This window comes from Stigmatopora argus, chromosome 14 (genome assembly GCF_051989625.1).
Source record: "Stigmatopora argus isolate UIUO_Sarg chromosome 14, RoL_Sarg_1.0, whole genome shotgun sequence".
Classification (NCBI taxonomy): domain Eukaryota; kingdom Metazoa; phylum Chordata; class Actinopteri; order Syngnathiformes; family Syngnathidae; genus Stigmatopora; species Stigmatopora argus.
The window spans coordinates 7566740-7586375 of record NC_135400.1 but is presented as its reverse complement, the minus strand read 5'-3'; the positions used below and the strand labels follow the sequence as shown (position 1 = coordinate 7586375).

Below are 19636 nucleotides of genomic sequence, written 5' to 3'. Positions count from 1 at the left end.
GCTGTTGACGGCAATAGACGTCCAAATACATTTTCTATTAGAATTTATTTCTATACTTAAACTAAAACTAACAATTTGGTAGGAATGTATAAAAAAAATTCCCCCACTGAAGACTCAATTTGAATCAAATCCAGATTTGGTTCACATCCAATACCTTTATTGAACAAAACACAAACAACATTTAATTGCCCATCATATATTTTGTTGTGAATAAAATTTAAAAAGCTTTAGTATTTATTCCCAACAAAATATATGACGCTGCCCACTTTTTTCACCGTAATGTAAATAAGCAGAGGCTGCAAATTCTTTAGGTCAATAAAATGTTATTTGTGTTTTGTTCAATAAAGTTTTACCAAAAAAGTGTACTGAGTAACCGTCAATTTGCACCTGCATGTAGCCTCCCACAGGCTTTCAACCAATTAAAGCTAATTGTCCCCTCACTGCTTCTACTACAGAACTATACACAGTTAGAAGTGGGGATAGCATTAATTCAAGCTACAAGGAGATGAATAGTCATTTTATAAAATTTCGTTTAATTTTCATCGTTTTCACCTTTCACTTTCTACTTTGCCAGTGTAACGAAAAAGGCTCAACACTGTCTCAGAGGCAAAGGCTTGTCTCGCCAAGAGTCATCTGCTCTCAAAGGGGAATAAAAGCTGTGTTTGGGTCAAAAGTCAACAGTAATATGCGTGTAAGAGGTAAGTTTGTGCAAGGCAAAGTTGACTGCGTTACTCTCTTTGTGGTGAAATTGTGTTATCGCTTTGGTTTGATGGCAGACAAGACGGGGGCTACGTTAATGGTGCCTCAAATGGAGAATTCGTGCGGGGTCAAAATTGGAAGCTGGAACAACCAGCGCCTCTTGTTCTTCAGCACGTATGACGGCTGCTATGCTCAAGTGAAGGTAAAGTATAGTGTTGTTTAGTACAATCGAGTTCATATTTTATAATGTTGAAAATATGGGTGCATTTTAGATGACTGTAATTTTTTTACTATAAGGCGCAGGGATAGTGATGATTAAAGACCACTGTTGTCATGATGTGAAAATTTCCAACTTGAGCAAGAACCTAAAATTATAGATGTTGGTTTTATGAATTCCTGTGCCATCCAATCTTTTGGTTATATTAAATTAAAACTCAGTTTATCACTAGTCCAAAGTGGGAAGGTGACAGCAAATGAAGGAAAGCCCTCCCACTTCAAAAGACTTGAACGTCGAGCCCCGTCAATGGCAGCTAAAGCATTAACATGTAAAATTCAAAAACATCCTCATTACTGTCAAGAATAATGCTAAATCAAATTTTTCATGCAAAAACAAATGAGTATTGATACATTTCAGTATGGATGCTTTTGACAACCCCACTATAGTGTATCGAATATAAACCGCATTGTTCAAAGCAGTTGAAAAGAGTATTGGTTTACATTCTGATCATTTAGGTAATTGGAATTAAAGAGAAGCTTAATCTCATTCAAAAAAATGTAATCTCAAATGTTTAGCTATAACTTTCTACTGATGAAATATAAAAGTACATATTGTTGAATGTGTGTCCCCATTGCAAGTCATTCAAAAACATACAAATATCAGAAAATCATTCACGTATGTTTTTTAATTGAATGAACCATAAATTGGTATGGAAATGTAAATATTTTTTTCAATTTAAACCTTACAGGGCAAGTCTTCATGATTTAAATGAATTGAACGTCAATGACCATTAATGACGCTGAGTTAAATACCATACCATGAAAATAATCTACTTTAAGTGTTATTTGCAGCCGTACTAAGTTTGTATTTGTTTTTTTAATTCATTAATTTAGTTTTTGACATGAATTTAAGTTTTTTCTTTTTTTAAATGACCAAAATTACTCACTTGCCCTAGAAAGAATTAAATGTCTTAACGGCTTTAAAAAAGAAATTAAGGATCAAAAACAGTCATTTGCTAAATGAAAAGTTAAAGGTCTGAAGCATCAACTTTTGAATAGCTGATCACTGTTTTGTAACAGATTAATGACTCATGACATTTTACCCTTAAGGGCAGTAAAGTGGTGGTCCCACTGCAGGTCCAGCTCGCAGGAGAAAATGGATGGTTCAGCATTAACATCAGTTGCCCTCTGACCATAAGACCCAGCCAGAGAACAACACCCGTGCCAACTAGTGAGCTGACTAATTTACTGATTGTTTAAAAATAAAAATAAAAACTAAAATATATCAATTCCAGAATTCCATGGAAAATGTTCCATCCACAAAGACCTCCGACTTTCTAGATGCTTCCTTCACAACATTCTTTCCCGAAGACCAACTTCCAGTGATGTTGCCACTGCGTGAAACCTTGTACTTGGAAATTTCCTTTGCCCCACCATCACCCGACCCTGAACTTTCTCTTCATGTAAGAGATTGCTTTGCCTACCCTGCATCTCGACGCTCTGTGTGGACGCTTCTCTATGATGGGTAAGGAGGGAATGGTGTGAAATGGAGTTGCAACTGCTTAGATTGTACTTGTTCTCCTAAATAGATGCCCTAACCACCTGGATGACTCCAGAAGCTCAATACCTGTGGACCACCAGGGAAAAACATATTCCCATTCCCAAGTCAGGAGGTTTGATGTCAAGACATTTGCCTTCTTGAATGAAGGCCAGCCAAGTGTGGAGGAAGTGCGTAGTTAGTGTATTTTTGTTGTTGTTGTACAAGCACACCTAAAAAATAACTTGTTGACACTATTATTTTGAAATTCTGTTGTTTTTCTTAGATATACTTCTATTGTTGGGTGGAAATCTGTACCGAGGATGTTGACTGTTCACAGCGCTGTTCCATCATTTGTAAGTACATCTACCCTTCTAAACAGTTGGGGTGGGTTAAAGATTTTCAGGGACAGTGGGCATCTATTCAAAAGTTACCTTAAGTTTAATTCATTCACTGCCAGTCCTGGTCAGTATGTATTGTTTTAGTTAGGGAAAGTGGGAAACGAAAACACCTATAAATGGCAATAGAGGCCCATTTTTTTTCAATTGAAAGGGGTTAGAAGTAATCAAATAAAGTGGATGTCTATTATAATCAATGACAGCCAAGAGCCAGAGATTTATAAAACAATTTATATTATCTACCTTTAAAAAAACGTGAATTCTCCAAAAGTTGTAAAATATATACACTTTAATTTTCCCTATCCATCCTTGGTATTTAAATTCAGACATTTCATTAGTTTTCTCCCCCATACAAGTGGGACAAAACATTATCACAGTATTGTAGATTATACTTGTCCTTATAACTTTCGATTTTCATCATCTGGAAAAAAAACTTAAGTACAGTTAGGTGTTTGTGCATAATTGGTTGCGATCGAACTGCATTTTTTTTTTAAAGGGACCCAATACAAATTGTTAACCCCAAAATTATTTTTCCACCGTCTCCCAATAGCATCTCAAGGTGAGAGACCGAGAAGAGAAGCATCACCTGAAGCACTTCCCACTCAGCTGCTCTCTTTAGGGCCTCTGCTGTTGTGTCAGAACATCACAAAAAGTGCAGAAAATCCACACATTCAACAGCAAACAAGTGAGTCCAGCTCATGACATGTTACCATCATAGGAATCACTGACGATGAATGCAATTTTTCTTCCACAGTCTATTATATTTCAATATATTTTTTCTCTGGTATTGTGATGACAACAACATTGCTGCTCCTGCTATTGATGATACTATGTTTGCACAACAGAAAGTGTCATAAGCCAGAGCGAACACAAGCATCTGATGTGCAAATTGAAGATACGATATCATAAATATTTCACTTTAAGATGCCAGGGCTAGTTTAATTTTTGCCTTGCAGCTTGTTTGACTGTTTGGGAATGTGATTAAATTCTGAAATCTTTCCAGTACAAGTTTTTTAACACTGCCCACAATAGGATAAGCTTTACAGAAAATCAACGAATGACCATTTAGCATCAGTATGTAGAGTAAAAAAAATACATAACACTTTTACAAATCAAAACTTTCCTTTATAACCTAAAAATGATTTTTTTACACAGAAGAATAACTGACACAAATGAAAATCAATTTTGTAACAAATTATTTGTTTCCAATATACAGAAATAAGTTCAAATTTTACAATGTAACATCAGAGACGACAATGCAGTTAACTGAGCAAATGTACAACAGTTGTTGCTTTAATATGGTTTAAACTTTCTTTGAGCCCTCAGGAGTGCAATTCTCTGTTTGTCCTCCTCAAACTTTTTCCTCAGTTCAGCAATATCTAAAACACAAAATCAATAAGTGACCATTAGTTTTACACATGAAAATAGTGCAAACCCTGCTAACTAGGCCAGGGTAATAAATTTCTTTTATGAATTAATTTTTACTCTTAATACACTTTCTAGTGTTTTCCCTGTTTTTTTGGCCCAAAAACAAATTGTTCCCTGAGAAAAAAATGTTTTGGCCCAAAAACAAATTGTTCCCTGAGAAAATATGTTTTTGGTCAAGTTTTTTTTCCATTTGGAGTACAAAAATGGGAAGAACTAAACATAATTCAAACACGTTATGCACTTTATTTTTTATGTTTATTTAAAATTTCATTTTTGGGGTGTGTTTTACTCATTGCCTGCCAATTCATTTACATTAGGCGCAGTGGCTGTGAATCTAGCGCCGTTAAGGCTGGCAAATGATTTCAATGAGCGCCCTAGAGTAGGTTAAACTTGATTTGCGGTTTTACTGGATTTTAATTTTAGGTATATCACCCAGGCCTACTATGATGCTAAACTTCCCTGCCCCCCACCCTCCAAAAGCTCATTAATAATAAATAGATTCAACTTACGTTCTTTTTGAGTGTTTTTGTGCTGCCATGAGTAGAAGTTCAAGAGCTCCTTCCTCTTTTTCTTCATCGCCTCCTTCCGGAGGATCTTCTGGTTGGCGGCCTCACTGTGAGGACGTGCTTTATTGCCTTTTTTCCCCTTGCCGACTTTCACCCAGCCTTCCTCGTCCTCCTTTTGTTGCTCCGCCTCCTCCTTCTGGCGCTCTTCTTCCTAGTACAAGAAAAATTTAAAAAAAATAATACATGAAGACCACAGAGTGGGCTCATAATGTAGATCAAAACAGTACTCACTTCTTCTTTTTTCTTGTCAAAGTCCTTCATGAACTCATCGACTACTTTTTGTAGCGTGTCCTCTTTAACAAAGGAGTCTTTGTACTGCTGGATCCATTCTACACAGACAGACGGGAAGAATGTAAACTAAAATTTGACCTATATACGAAAATAAAAATTCAATAATAGGATAACTGTTTGCTGTTTGGATGATGAAACTTCCTTGTGAATTAAGACAGTGGCTAAAAATAAACTAGTCAATGAAAATGAGAAAGGACATGAATTGAATGAAGTTCCTAAAAGCAAATTAATTCATCTATAAGTTAGCATTTAGGCAGATATGTTTCTGTCGTGTTGATTCTGCTGTGTAGATACTGACAAACGGTACAGAATATGAATGAATATGCTCACAGGTAGCACTATGCTACCTGCAGATGCTTATCGCTAATACTAATCATGTGCAAAAACTTGCAATGGCTAGTCTGGGGATTTTGTGATGAGTCCATGCAAGTCACATGCTGAATGTTTTCTGTATTTTGCCATTTTACAAGAAATAGAAAGAAAGAAAATAGATTGAACGCAGTACTTGCACTAAAACTATTTGTCATTCAGGTTATTGTTTTGACTTTATTGTACTTTGTATACTTTTTTTACTGCTCCTTATCCATTCTGTACTTTTTTTTTTTCTACATGGTTGATTACTACTTAAAGTTCAATAAATGTTTGGAGTTATATTGGACTATTTAATTTGTAATATATATTTTAATAGTTTCAATTTTCTGCCATAATAAACATTGAATCGAGTGCCTTTATTGTCAGTATACAAGTACAATAAGATTTGTATAAATAAGTAGTCATAAAAAGCTTTTTATCCAATAAAAATCAAGTGAGGTAACAAAAAATATTGATATATTTTCTCGCATATTAGTTTTTTCACTTTTTATGCAAGATGTTTTTTATTGAATTTCATTCATATACGTAAAAATAAATTTTGTTTATTTTCTCTATTTTTGAAATAAATAACCGTATGCAGCTTTGCGCATGTCTAATTTGTGTGCATATAAGCATATTAGGTTCCCCATGGTATGGTATTGTGCTTCAAAAAAAAGTACTTCAACATAAAAAAATGGCTTTATGGGTCTAATTTAAACTACAGATATTGAGTTGCGACACAGTAAAGACTCTGATCTGTCATCTACTCACTTGAAACACCTGTCTTAACTGTTCGCTCAGTTGAACAGACCACCAAAGGAACGTCGTGGGGGTGCGATTTAGCAGCTGCAATGGAAGATGGGCTTTTGAACACAATGTAACCGACGTTGAAGCTCTAATGGGGGGGAAAAATGTACATGAAAGTTAAGAAATAGGAGATAATGGAGGTAGAGCACAATTGTATCAACAGCATTAGTCGTGTACCTGTTTTGGAGCTGGTTTGAACAATGTGGAGAGTTCAGGTCCAGGTTGAAGCAATGAGGCTGGGTGGTCACTCAACTCCACTGACGTAACAGAGCCGAACTTTGAAAACAATTCCTCGACCACATCCTGAAAGGCAACACGGTTTAGGCTTTAGGTGGTGAAATGGTACTTTCTGCAGACTTTCACCATAAAGATTAAATGTATTCTTTTTTTCAGATGCAATCATTCTGGTATTTGTGTTGGTAGACATACTAAATGAAGCTAAGGTTCTAGCGAATTTTCATTGCACACGTGTGCTTTTTCACTGATGAAAGGCAGCAACATACGGGCAGCAATGGTTGTTTTTTTAATTTAAATTTGATTTATATCTAATTTGGGGGTCAAATGGGAAAAATGGATTGGATGTCTACAAGTGAAAAACTCATTTAAATTCATGATAAAGAGTTAATAACATGGGTTTACAACACAGGACATGAAGGGTGAAACATTGTATAAATGAGAAATATTAGTCTTCTTATTTCAGTTAGCATTGAATCGTGATTGTTTTTATACCTTAGAGCAATATGGTGGGATGTTGAGGACAAACAACGTCCGGTCGAGCGGCCGGTGGGAACTTTTTTCGGCCCGAATTTTGTGTTCCTTCACGTACAACTTGTGTTCTGATTTCGTATCAGAGTTAAACTTCAAAGACAACACTAAAAAAAGCAATTAAAAAACGTGAGAAACACACAAAAAAACAGTCAGAAGCAAACTGCGGTCAAGCCAGCGGACATTCACGTTTTTGTAGTCAAATGAGCGGATGCTCAAAATAGTTTGCCCGCTTAGTCCAAGCATTATGGTAATTCCATTCAAAACAGAAGGGTGGATTGACCCAACTTGCCTCGGAACTATGGAAAAATCTTGAATACCAGGAGCCCAAAAATGCATCCTTGAACGAAATATGCATGTAGCAACTATAATTTCAAATTTCTCCAAATTTAATCTGTGAAATTGCATAATTAATACGAGTAGTCAGAGAGGGTCGTCTACTAGGATCGTCCGATGGCTTCACCGCAGTAAGAAGCTTTAAATATCACGGGGGAATTCATCTAGGTTGGTTAACAGACCCAACTACAAGAAAACTAAACATTTTATTGAATTGATACTTTAAGTAATATAAAAGATTAAACACAGCATTGCTCACATACCTGTAAATCCTCCAGGAATAACGCAGGCCGTGCTTTTGGCGTAACTGCGCCTGGATGGAGCCATCTTTGCAGTGACCTTTCACACAGGAAATGAAGTAGTAATACATCCGGTTCCGGTTGCTTTCCTGCGTCCTGTTTTTTTTTTAAATTTGTGTCAGCCGTAGTACGTCAAATACATTTCCAAATGGCAATTAAATTAATTGTATGTATATGTAATGGTTTATTTTGAAACTGCTGTATTCAGTTTTATTGATTTGGAAGAATACACATCTCTTTGGTAACTATACAAAATAGCTCTGGTCTATCTGACGGTGCAAATGTAATTCCATTTTTCAAAATAAATCATCGATTGATTCAATCATTTTCCGTAGCGCTTTACTTCGCAGGGGTTGCAAGGATGCTGGCGCCTATCCCGGCCAACTATGGCTTGCCAGCCAGCCAATCGGAGGGCACGGAGACAACAACACGCTGATTAACTTCATATGACTTCAGGTGGTGGGACTAGGCACGCTGTATCTCAGAACTATTGCACGCCAGTCAGGTAAAACAATGATTATAACATTTATTTTAATGTCTTACGAGTTAGTTGCTTGTTATAATGAACAAGTGTGCGTTTTATTTTGATGTCTTACGAGTTGCTTACTTATTATGGTGAACAAGTGTGCATTTATTTTGAGCTGAAGATCGCCATGTTGAGCTCCGCTAAGCAAGCAAGGGTTAAGGTTAAACCTTAAAGCTTAAATTCTAATGTTATTTTGCTAAATGATGTATTCTGCAAGTATTCATAAGAACCGAACGGTGTTCTTAACGCGGTGGTTATTGTTTTCTTAAAAAAACGACCATGTATAGTAAGCCTTTTTTCTTAAAAAACGACCATGTATAGCAGGGGTAGGGAACCTATGGCTCGGGAGCCACCAATGGCTCTTTTGATGGGTGCATCTGGCTCTTTGCTAACCTGTGAGCTAAAATATGGAAATTACTGGTGACAGAACTGAGATATTACATCTAGAACTGCTTTAATCTTCATTTTTTTGCAGTAGACTCTTATGGAATGCATCCTCTCATTGATTAGCAGCAGCATAAGATTCTTTTAAAAAATATTCTTTTTTTCCACTTTAAAAGTGGTGAAATTACTAAAAAAAATTGAAAATGAACTCATTTACATGTATGTATTTTGACTTTTAAATTCGTAGTATGGCTCACAAGGAATAACATTGGAAAATATGAATTGTTTGTGGCTCTCTTCGTCAAAAAGGTTCCCGACCCCTGATGTATAGTAAGGCTTTATTTCTTAAAAAACAACATATGTAGTATAGTAAGGCCTTTTTTTCTTTAAAAAACAACATAGTATAGTAAGGCTTTTCGTAAAAACGGGACACAATGTATAACAAGGCTTTATTCATAAAAACCGACATAGTATAGTAAGGCTTTTTTCTTAAAAAACGACATAGTATAGTAAGGCCTTTTTTTCTTTAAAAAACGACATAGTATAGTAAGGCTTTTCGTAAAAAACAGGACACAATGTATAACAAGGCTTTATTCATAAAAACGACATAGTATAGTAAGGCTTTTTTTCTTTAAAAAGGACATAGTATAGTAAGGCTTTTTTCTTTTAAAAAACGACATGTATAGTAAGCCTTTTTTCTTTAAAAAACAGCTTGGTATAGTAAGCCTTTTTTCTTAAAAAAAACGACCATGTATAGTAAGCCTTTTTTCCTAAAAAATGACCATGTATAGTAAGGCTTTATTTCTTAAAAAACGACATATGTAGTATAGTAAGGCCTTTTTTTCTTTAAAAAAACAACATAGTATAGAAAGGCTTTTCGTAAAAACAGGACACAATGTATAACAAGGCTTTATTCATAAAAACCGACAGGGTATAGTAAGGCTTTTTTTCTTTAAAAAAACGACATAGTATAGTAAGGCTTTTTTTCTTAAAAACGACAGTATAGTAAGGCTTTTTTTCAAAAAAAAAAAAAAAACCACATAGTATAGTAAGGCCTTTTTTTCTTAAAAAACGACATAGTATAGTAAGGCCTTTTTTTTCCTTAAAAAACGACATAGTATAGTAAGGCTTTTTTTCTTTAAAAAACAACAACATAGTATAGTAAGGCTTTTTTTCTTAAAAAATGACATAGTATAGTAAGGCTTTTTTCCCGTAAAAACGACATAGTATAGTAAGGCTTTTTTCGTAAAAACATGACACAATGTATAAGAAGGCTTAATTCATAAAAAACAACATAGTATAGTAAGGCTTTTTTCTTTTAAAAAGGACATAGTATAGTAAGGCTTTTTTCTTTAAAAACGACATAGTATAGAAAGCCTTTTTTCTTTAAAAACGATATAGTATATTAAGGCCTTTTTTTCTTAAAAGACGACATAGTATAGTAAGGCCTTTTTTTTCTTAAAAAACGACATAGTAAGGCCTTTTTTTCTTAAAAAACGACATAGTATAGTAAGGCTTTTTTTCTTAAAAAACGACATAGGCTTTTTTCATAAAAACATGACACAATGTATAACAAGGCTTTATTCATAAAAAATGACATAGTCTGTCTGATTCACATCCAAAATTGAGTCTAGAATCCAATTGATTTTCATCCAGATTTTATTTTGAACCAATCAACACACAGCAATCTGTCCAAGTGAGGCGTTCCAACAAATTCACGCTAAACCGGATCACCAACAAACGAATTTCTTGCCGCATGTCACTCATAAAAGCCGTTAAAATTCCCACTTGAGTCCTCAACTGTCACCAAAAATTCCAACCCGAATCGCTCCTGCTTGTTTGAGTTATAATCCGGCAGACGCCAGATGAAAACTCTTCATAATCCCCTTTCATGCTTCAATGTGTCTTTTGTCACTTTTATTTTTTAAGAAAAAAAAAGATAGTAAGGCGTTTTTCTTTTAAAAAGGACATAGTATAGTAAGACTTTATTCTTTAAAAAACGACATAGTATAGTAAGCCTTTTTTCTTTAAAAAACGACATGGTATAGTAAGCCTTTTTTCTTAAAAAAACGACCATGTATAGTAAGGCTTTATTTCTTAAAAAATGACATATGTAGTATAGTAAGGCCTTTTTTTCTTTAAAAAACGACATAGTATAGTAAGGCTTTTTGTAAAAACAGGACACAATGTATAACAAGGCTTTATTCATAAAAAAACGACATAGTATAGTAAGGCTTTTTTACTTAAAAAACGACATAGTATAGTAAGGCTTTTTTTCTTAAACGACATAGTATAGTAAGGCTTTCTTTAAAAAAATGACCATGTATAGTAAGCTTCATCTCATACCATTTTCTGAACCGCTTTATCCTCATTAGGATAGCGGGGGATGCTGGAGCCAATCCCAGCTGTCTCCAGGCCAGAGGCAGCGGACATCCTGAATCGGTGGCCAGCCGATCTTAGGGTACAAGGAGACGGACAACCATGCACACTGTATAGTAAGTCTTTTTTCCTTAAAAATGACATAGTATAGTAAGGCTTTTTTCTCTCTTAAAAACGACATAGTATCTTAAGGCTTTTTTTCTTAAAAAACAACATAGTATAGTAAGGCTTTTTTTCTTAAAAAACGACATAGTAAGGCTTTTTTTCTTAAAAAAACGACATAGTATAGTAAGGCTTTCTTTCTTTAAAAAACGACATAGTATAGTAAGGCTTTTTTACTTAAAAAACGACATAGTATAGTAAGGCTTTTTTTCTTAAACGACATAGTATAGTAAGGCTTTCTTTAAAAAAATGACCATGTATAGTAAGCTTCATCTCATACCATTTTCTGAACCGCTTTATCCTCATTAGGATAGCGGGGGATGCTGGAGCCAATCCCAGCTGTCTCCAGGCCAGAGGCAGCGGACATCCTGAATCGGTGGCCAGCTGATCTTAGGGTACAAGGAGACGGACAACCATGCACACTGTATAGTAAGTCGTTTTTCCTTAAAAACGACATAGTATAGTAAGGCTTTTTTCTCTCTTAAAAACGACATAGTATCTTAAGGCTTTTTTTCTTAAAAAACAACATAGTATAGTAAGGCTTTTTTTCTTAAAAAACGACATAGTAAGGCTTTCTTTCTTTAAAAAACGACATAGTATAGTAAGGCTTTTTTTCTTAAAAAACGACATAGTATAGTAAGGCTTTTTTCTTAAAAAATGACATAGTATAGGAAGGCTTTTTTCCCTTAAAACTACATAGTATAGTAAGGCTTTTTTTCTTTAAAAACGACATACTATAGTAAGGCTTTTTTCTTAAAAAAAACGGCATAGTATAGTAAGGCTTTTTTCTTTAAAAAATGACAGTATAGTAAAGCTTTTTTTCTTAAACCAACAACATATTATAGTAAGGCTTTTTTTCTTAAAAAAACAACATAGTATAATAAGGCTTTTTTTTGTTAAAAAAACGACATAGTATAGTAAGGCTTTTTTTTCTTTAAAAAACGACAAAGTATAGTAAGTCTTTTTTTCTTAAAAAACGACATAGTATAGTAAGGCTTTTTTTCTTAAAAAACGACATAGTATAGTAAGGCTTATTTTCTTAAAAAATGACATAGTATAGTAAGGCATTTTTTCTTAAAAACGACATAGTATAGTAAGGCTTATTTTCTTAAAAAATGACATAGTATAGTAAGGCTTTTTTTCTTTAAAAAACGACATAGAATAGTTAGGCTTTTTTCTTTAAAAAATGACAGTATAGTAAGGCATTTTTCTTTTAAAAAAACAACATAGTATAGTAAGGCTTTTTTTCTTAAAAAACGACATAGTATAGTAAGGCTTTTTCCCCTTAAAAACGACATAGTATAGTAAGGCTTTTTTTCTTTAAAAACGGCATAGTATAATAAGGCTTTTTTCTTAAAAACGACATAGTATAGTAAGGCTTTTTTTCTTTAAAAAACGACATACTATAGTAAGGCTTTTTTCTTAAAAAACGACATAGTATAGTAAGGCTTTTTTCTTTTAAAAAAACGACGTAGTATAGTAAGGCTTTTTTCTTAAAAAAAAACGACACAGTATAGTAAGGCTTTTTTTTTCTTAAAAACGACATAGTATAGTAAGGCTTTTTTTCTTAAAAAAACGACATAGTATAGTAAGGCTTTTTTTCCTAAAAAACGACATAGTATAGTAAGGCTTTCTTTTAAAAAATGACCATGTATAGTAAGCCTCATCTCATCTCATTTTCTGAACTGCTTTATCCTCATTAGGATAGCGGGGGATGCTGGAGCCAATCCCAGCTGTCTCCAGGCCAGAGGCAGCGGACATCCTGAATCGGTGGCCAGCCGATCTTAGGGTACAAGGAGACGGACAACCATGCACACTGTATAGTAAGTCTTTTTTCCTTAAAAATGACATAGTATAGTAAGGCTTTTTTCTCTCTTAAAAACGACATAGTATAGTAAGGCTTTTTTTTCTTAAAAAAACAACATAGTATAGTAAGGCTTTTTTTCTTAAAAAACAACATAGTATAGTAAGGCTTTTTTTCTTAAAAAACGACATAGTATAGTAAGGCTTTTTGTTAAAAAAATGACATAGTATAGTAAGGCTTTTTTCCCTAAAAAAACGACATAATATAGTAAGGCTTTTTTTCCTAAAAAAACGACATAGTATAGTAAGGCTTTTTTTCCTTAAAAAACGACATAGTATAGTAAGGTTTTTTCCCTAAAAATGACACAATATAGTAAGGTTTTTTTTTTTCTTAAAAAATGACATAGTATAGTAATGCTTTTTTCAAGGCTTTTTTTCCTAAAAAAAACGACATAGTATAGTAAGGCTTTTTTTCTTAAAAAAACGACACAGTATAGTAAGGCTTTTTTTCTTAAAAAACGACATAATATAGTAAGGCTTTTTTTCCTAAAAAAACGACATAGTATAGTAAGGCTTTTTTTCCTTAAAAAACGACATAGTATAGTAAGGTTTTATCCCTAAAAATTACATAATATAGTAAGGGTTTTTTTTTTTCTTAAAAAATGACATAGTATAGTAATGCTTTTTTCCCTAAAAAACAACATAGTATAGTAAGGCTTTTTTTCCTAAAAAAACGACATAGTATAGTAAGGCTTTTTTTCTTAAAAAACGACATAGTATAGTAAGGCTTTTTTCTTAAAAAACGACATAATATAGTAAGGTTTTTTTTCTTCTTAAAAAACGACATAGTATAGTAAGGCTTTTTTCCCTAAAAAAAAACGACATAGTATAGTAAGGCTTTTAAAAAAATGACTATGTATAGTAAGCCTCATCTCATTTTCTGAACTGCTTTATCCTCATTAGGGTAGCGGGGGATGCTGGAGCCAATCCCATTTGTCTCCAGGCCAGAGGCGGGGGACATCCTGAATCGGTGGCCAGACGATCTTAGGGTACAAGGAGACGGACAACCACGCACACTGTATAGTAAGTCTTTTTTCCTAAAAAACGACATAGTATAGTAAGGTTTTTTTTTCTCAAAAAACGACATAGTATACAAAGGGTTTTTCCCTAAAAAACGACATAGTATACAAAGGTTTTTTTTTCCTAAAAAACGACATGGTATAGTAAGGCTTTTTTCCCTAAAAAACGACATAGTATAGTAAGGCTTTTTTTCCGAAAAAAACGACATAGTATAGTAAGGGTTTTTTTTCTCAAAAAACGACATAGTATACAAAGGGTTTTTTCCCTAAAAAACGACATAGTATGGTAAGGCTTTTTTTCCTAAAAAACGACATGGTATAGTAAGCCTTTTTTTCCTAAAAAAAAAACAGCATAGTATAGTAAGGTTTTTTCCCTAAAAAACGACATAGTATAGTAAGGCTTTTTTTCCTAAAAAAAATGACATAGTATAGTAAGGCTTTTTTTCTTAAAAAACGACATAGTATAGTAAGGCTTTTTTCCCTAAAAAAAAACCGACATAGTATAGTAAGGCTTTTTTCCCCCAAAAATGACATGGTATAGTAAGGCTATTTTCCCCAAAAAACGACATAGTATAGTAAGGCTTTTTTACCTAAAAAACGACATAGTATAGTAAGGCTTTTTTCCCCAAAAAATGACATAGTATAGTAAGGCTATTTTCCCCAAAAAACGACATAGTATAGTAAGGCTTTTTTTTTCTAAAAAAAAAACGACATAGTATAGTAAGGCTTTTAAAAAAAAAAGACCATGTATAGTAAGCCTCATCTCATTTTCTGAACTGCTTTATCCTCATTAGGGTAGCGGGGGATGCTGGAGCCAATCCCATTTGTCTCCAGGCCAGAGGCGGGGGACATCCTGAATCGGTGGCCAGACGATCTTAGGGTACAAGGAGACGGACAACCACGCACTGTATAGTAAGTCTTTATTCCTTAAAAACAACATGGTATAGTAAGGCTTTTTTTTCCTAAAAAACGACATAGTATAGTAAGGGTTTTTTTTTCTCAAAAAACGACATAGTATACAAAGGGTTTTTTCCCTGTTGAGAAATAATTGTCTTTGTGTTATGACAGATGCATTGGACAACGTGGAAGAGGAGCGGGAGGAGAAGAACGGGTGCAGCCGACCGATCGACAAGTCAAGTCCTGCTTGCCTCACCCCGTGACAGCCGTGGGTTTGAGGTGTGTCCCCGTCATTCGGCATACGTGGATGTGGACGAGGGCGACTGGCAGAACAACGCCACCATGCGGTTCTTCGACAGCCGGCGGTTGTGGTGGGAATGGCAACCAATAAAAGTTTGGGTGGCTTATTTGAAATCCTAGCTAATAGCCAGTGTCTTTTGTTTTTTTAGGCCAATTCTTTTAACTAATTTTGATGTAATGTTTAAATGTAAAATTTAATTTTGAAAGGTTTTTTTAGTAAAAGGTAATGAGTCTTTTCGCAGGTGGGGAGCGAACCAGCTTCCATTCGACGGTAGGCATATGCTCTACTGTGTGTGCTAAAGGGCCCTCCCAACTTCCCACTAAACTTCAACCGGCTGAGTATTTTCGGTAAGAGGGCGCTGGAGTGATTTTGGCTAAGTGTGTAAACTGCCTCCCTACTCAGCATGGTCCTGTCCAATAAAAGTTTTCTTGTCTTTTGTTTTTGTAGGCCAATTCTTTTAACTAATTTTGATGCAATGTTTAAATGTAAAATTTAATTTTTTAAAGTTTATTTTAGCAAAAGGTAATTTATCTTATGTCGCAGGTGTCTCTCCCGCCGAAGGCGGGAGAGGCACCAAGAGTACGTCTGCGGGACGCGAACCAGCTTCCACTCGGTGGTAGGCGCATACTCTACTGTGTGCGCCAAGGGGCCCACCCACACACCCACTAAAGTTCGACCGGCCAAGTCTTTTCGGTAAGAGGGTGCTGGAGTGATTTTGGCTAAGTGTGTAAGCCGCCTCCGTACTCAGCATGGTCCTGTCCAATAAAAGTTTTCTTGTCTATTGTTTTTTTAAGCCAATTCTTTTAACTAATTTTGATGTAATGATTAAATGTAAAATTTAATTTTTAAAGTTTATTTTAGTAAAAGGTAATTTGTCTTATGTCGCAGGTGTCTCTCCCCGCCGAAGGCGGGGAGAGGCACCAAGAGTACGTCTGCGGGACGCGAACCAGCATCCATTCGGCAGTAGGCGCATGCTCTACCGTGCGTGGTAAAGGGCCCTCCCACCATCCCACTAAACTTGGACCGGCCAAGTCTTTTCGGTAGGAGGGCGCTCGGCTCAAATGACTAAGTGTATAAGCCACCGCCCTAAAAAGTATGGTCCTGCCCACTCGGTTTTTATTTGACCTGAAAATTGACAAGTTGGAGGAGGCGGGGAATCCAGCCGATTACCTTTTGTATGGTAAGTTTGTGCTCTCCTATTGAGGCCAAGTCAGCCACCTGGTGAAATCGACATCCTACGTCACCGCCATCCGCAGGTGAGTCTAAGAAAAACGAAAGAAAAGAAATATTTTCTGCACAGCAACATGAATGTCTCTTTAGAACTTACTTTTTTGTCTTCAGGTGTCCTCGCTCTCCACGGTTTGGGAAACCTTTTCGTTGGAAGACTGTCCATCCCACAAGTCATCCATTTTTGCCTTTGTCACTAATCTGAAAAAATAAAAATAAAAGTTGACAGCAAAGTATCTCTTGTTCTATTATGTGACCATGACTTTGATTTATAAGAATTTTTTTTTTTATTCTAAAAAGTTTTTTGTAAGGGGATGTGGCTATGCACACACACTATGGTCGCTGCAACAAGGCGAGACATCACATACCAAGCCAATACGAAGGCGACCGGTCGGGGCGGAGCTTCATCCGCAAGCTGGTCGCAAACCTACTCCATCCTGTCAGAGAGACCACAAGAAAAACGCCTTACTATACATGGTCGTTTATTTAAGAAAAAAGCCTTACTATACTATGTCGCTTTAAAAAAAGCCTTACTATACTATGTCGTTTTTTAAAGAAAAAAGCCTTACTATACTATGTCATTTTTTAATAAATAAAGCCTTGTTATACATTGTCATTTTTTTTATACAAAAAAAAGCCTTACTATACTATGTTGTTTTTTTTTAAGAAAAAAGCCTTACTATACTATGTCATTTTTTAATAAAGCCTTGTTTATAAATAATGCCTTCATTTTTTAACGAAAAAAAAAGCCTTACTATACTATTTCGTTTTTAATTTTAAAAAGCCGTACTATACTATGTTGTTTTTTAAAAGAAAAAAAGCCTTACTATACCTGGTCATTTTTTAAAGAAAAAAGCCTTACTATACTACGTCGTTTTTTTAAAGAAAAAAGCCTTACTATACTACGTTGTTTTTTTTTAAGAAAAAAGCCTTACTATACTATGTCATTTTTTAATAAATAAAGACTTGTTTATAAATAATGCCTTCATTTTTTAACGAAAAAAAAAGCCTTACTATACTATGTTGTTTTTAATTTAAAAAAGCCGTACTATACTATGTCGTTTTTTTTAAAATAAAAAAGCCTTACTATACTATGTCGTTTTTTTTATAAGAAAAAAGCCTTACTATACTATGTCGTTTTTAAGAGAGAAAAAAGCCGTACTATACTATGTCGTTTTTTAAAGAAAAAAAGCCTTACTATACTATGTCGTTTTTTTAAAAGAAAAAAGCCTTACTATACTATGTCGTTTTTAAGAGAGGAAAAAGCCGTACTATACTATGTCGTTTTTTTTTAAAGAAAAAAAGCCTTACTATACTATGTCGTTTTTTAAGAAAAAAAATCCTTACTATATATACTATGTCGTTTTTATTTTAAAAAGCCTTACTATACTATGTTGTTTTTTTAAAGAAAAAAGCTTCACTATACTATGTCGTTTTTTAAAGAAAAAAAGCCTTACTATACTATGTCGTTTTTAAGAAAAAAAAGCTTTACTATACAATGTCGTTTTTTAAAGAAAAAAGCCTTACTATATATACTATGTCGTTTTTTAAGAAATAAGCCTTACTATACTATTTAGTTTTTTAAGAAAAAAAGCCTTACTATACCATGTCGTTTTTTAAAAAGAAAAAAGCCTTACTATACTATGTCATTTTTTACGAAAAAAAAGCCTTACTATACATACTATGTCGTTTTTTATTTATTTAAAACCTTACTATACTGTGATTTTTTTACGAAAAAAAGCTTTACTATATATACTACGTCGTTTTGACGAAAAAAAGCCTTGCTATATTTATTTTAAAAAAGCCTTTCTATCCATGGTCATTTTTATTTTAAAAAAAGCCTTTCTATACTATGTCGTTTTTTTAAGAAAAAAAGGTTTACTATACTACTATGTCGTTTAGGAAAAAAAGCCTTACTATACATGGTCATTACCAAAAATAAATAAATAAATCAAGTCGTCAGATATCACCAATATTACTGGAGAGTGTCTTTCCACAATTAGGATTTTCGTTTTACGACAAATGGTCTATAAAGGAATTTCAAATTGGAAAAGTCATCATTGAGCCGTCTTCTTTAATGTCCTTGTGCGATCTTTGAAACGATTAAAAAACACTAAACGCAATTCGATTTGGAGATATTATGACTGCAAGTGGAACTAGTATATCTTTATAGAAGCTTGCAATGTAGAAAATGGGAGCATTTCTTACCTTTTCGGCATGCGTCGAGTACACAAAAATCAGCCAACGTAAAAAACAACAACTCTTGGTGGACTTCTGTTAATGTCCTTTAACAAACGTGACTTGGTTGGAGCTGACCCAAATTAGGCCGTTTAGATCATGCGATTAAAAACCTGAAAAGACGTTTACAAACAAAACAAAGCATACAGGTCAACGAAAACCCTTTTTTTCATTGTCTTTTCCGGTCCGTTTCACTTCCGGCGCACCAATGTGACGTCATTTCAGGGAATGCCTTCGACTTTTTTTTTTAAATATATGTAATAGTTTTAAATGATAGTCTAGTCTTATGGGATGCTACGCCTTTATATCAAATCAAAAGCTTTTATTGTCATCACACAGCGGTGTATAATGAACTAAGTCTTTATTTTAATGAAAAATATACTGAACTACATAGTGTAGTGATCAGTCAAACAACACTGGGATTTGAACTCCAGCTGCCCACATGGCAGTCAAGTGAACAAACCTCTACGCCATGAAATGGCCACACTTTACTTAGTGATTATTGGAAAGTCTTGACTACAGTTGTTTCTATTTAAGGGAAAATGATTTGCCCGTACGTCATTGACGTTCATCGCTGTCTTTTCCCGGGAAAATCACCCCCCCCCCCCCCCCCCCGCCTGGTTTTAATGTGTGAAAAGCTCCAGTATTTGTATTTAATCATGAAATGCTGCTAGGAAGTGGATTTAACCCCATTTTTGTGATTTGGTTTATTGATTATTTTTATGTGTCGCAGCTGTAGCTGCAGTAGAGGTTTTATAGCCATAAAATAGTTTTTGAGGGTTGGATTGATACGTTGAAGGCGCTACGAGAAAATGCACCGACCGCCACTGCAATTAATAATATATAAATAGTATGATAGCATGAGCCATTCATGTGAATATTTTAGAAATTCCGTTTAAATAAAGCTGTTTTATGTCTGGTGGAAGAATTCGAAGTTTTGAACGTAA

General features: G+C 34.5%; 2 protein-coding genes, 1 long non-coding RNA gene and 1 pseudogene across 9 annotated transcripts; 2 read left to right on the top strand and 2 right to left on the bottom strand.

The window, feature by feature from the left end:
- Positions 1-394: 394 nt before the first annotated feature.
- Positions 395-3848, top strand: LOC144088404 (zona pellucida sperm-binding protein 2-like; annotated as a pseudogene). Its single transcript, XR_013304882.1, has 8 exons — positions 395-698; positions 777-901; positions 2026-2146; positions 2211-2440; positions 2505-2643; positions 2739-2808; positions 3401-3535; positions 3605-3848. The product of XR_013304882.1 is annotated as a zona pellucida sperm-binding protein 2-like (transcript).
- A 105-nt stretch (positions 3849-3953) lies between these two features.
- rrp7a (ribosomal RNA processing 7 homolog A) lies at positions 3954-7809 on the bottom strand. The gene is made up of 7 exons (XM_077618795.1): positions 7658-7809; positions 7023-7165; positions 6471-6596; positions 6258-6381; positions 5076-5173; positions 4788-4995; positions 3954-4229 (listed from the first exon to the last, which is right to left on the bottom strand). The coding sequence occupies exons 1-7, from the start codon at positions 7719-7721 to the stop codon at positions 4144-4146; spliced, it is 849 nt and encodes a 282-aa protein (XP_077474921.1). The 5' UTR covers positions 7722-7809; the 3' UTR covers positions 3954-4143.
- Positions 7761-16687, top strand: LOC144088402 (uncharacterized). Of its 6 annotated transcripts, XM_077618799.1 has the most exons (12): positions 7761-8198; positions 10979-11098; positions 11454-11573; positions 12848-12967; positions 13911-14030; positions 14821-14938; positions 15095-15294; positions 15466-15571; positions 15768-15917; positions 16113-16264; positions 16365-16480; positions 16566-16687. In XM_077618799.1, exons 7-10 carry the CDS (start codon positions 15231-15233, stop codon positions 16189-16191), a joined length of 399 nt encoding a protein of 132 aa, XP_077474925.1. In that variant the 5' UTR covers positions 7761-8198; positions 10979-11098; positions 11454-11573; positions 12848-12967; positions 13911-14030; positions 14821-14938; positions 15095-15230; the 3' UTR covers positions 16192-16264; positions 16365-16480; positions 16566-16687. The 6 variants fall into 6 exon arrangements, 4 of the variants coding, with proteins under 4 accessions (XP_077474925.1, XP_077474923.1, XP_077474922.1 ...); XR_013304881.1 differs by lacking the exon at positions 15768-15917 and having other exon boundaries at positions 7763-8198; positions 15466-15746; positions 16092-16264; XM_077618796.1 differs by lacking the exon at positions 15466-15571 and having other exon boundaries at positions 7775-8198; positions 15795-15917.
- LOC144088405 (uncharacterized) lies at positions 14930-18883 on the bottom strand. The gene is made up of 4 exons (XR_013304883.1): positions 18660-18883; positions 16820-16888; positions 16552-16652; positions 14930-16486 (listed from the first exon to the last, which is right to left on the bottom strand). It is a non-coding gene; the product is annotated as an uncharacterized LOC144088405 (long non-coding RNA).
- Between the last annotated feature and the right edge of the window lie 753 nt (positions 18884-19636).

Excerpts from the sequence above, each read along its gene's own strand:
- rrp7a (XM_077618795.1), bottom strand. The coding sequence starts at position 7,721 with ATGGCTCCATCCAGGCGCAGTTACGCCAAAAGCACGGCCTGCGTTATT. Across the intron at positions 6,597-7,022 it reads TCCCACCATATTGCTCTAAG|GATGTGGTCGAGGAATTGTT; the intron begins GTATAAAAACAA and ends GTTGCCTTTCAG. Across the intron at positions 5,174-6,257 it reads AGTTAAGACAGGTGTTTCAA|AATGGATCCAGCAGTACAAA; the intron begins GTGAGTAGATGA and ends CTGTCTGTGTAG.
- LOC144088402 (XM_077618797.1), top strand. The coding sequence starts at position 15,095 with ATGCATTGGACAACGTGGAAGAGGAGCGGGAGGAGAAGAACGGGTGCA. Across the intron at positions 15,295-15,794 it reads TTCGACAGCCGGCGGTTGTG|GCACCAAGAGTACGTCTGCG; the intron begins GTGGGAATGGCA and ends AAGGCGGGAGAG. Across the intron at positions 15,918-16,112 it reads CGACCGGCCAAGTCTTTTCG|GTGTCTCTCCCCGCCGAAGG; the intron begins GTAAGAGGGTGC and ends CTTATGTCGCAG.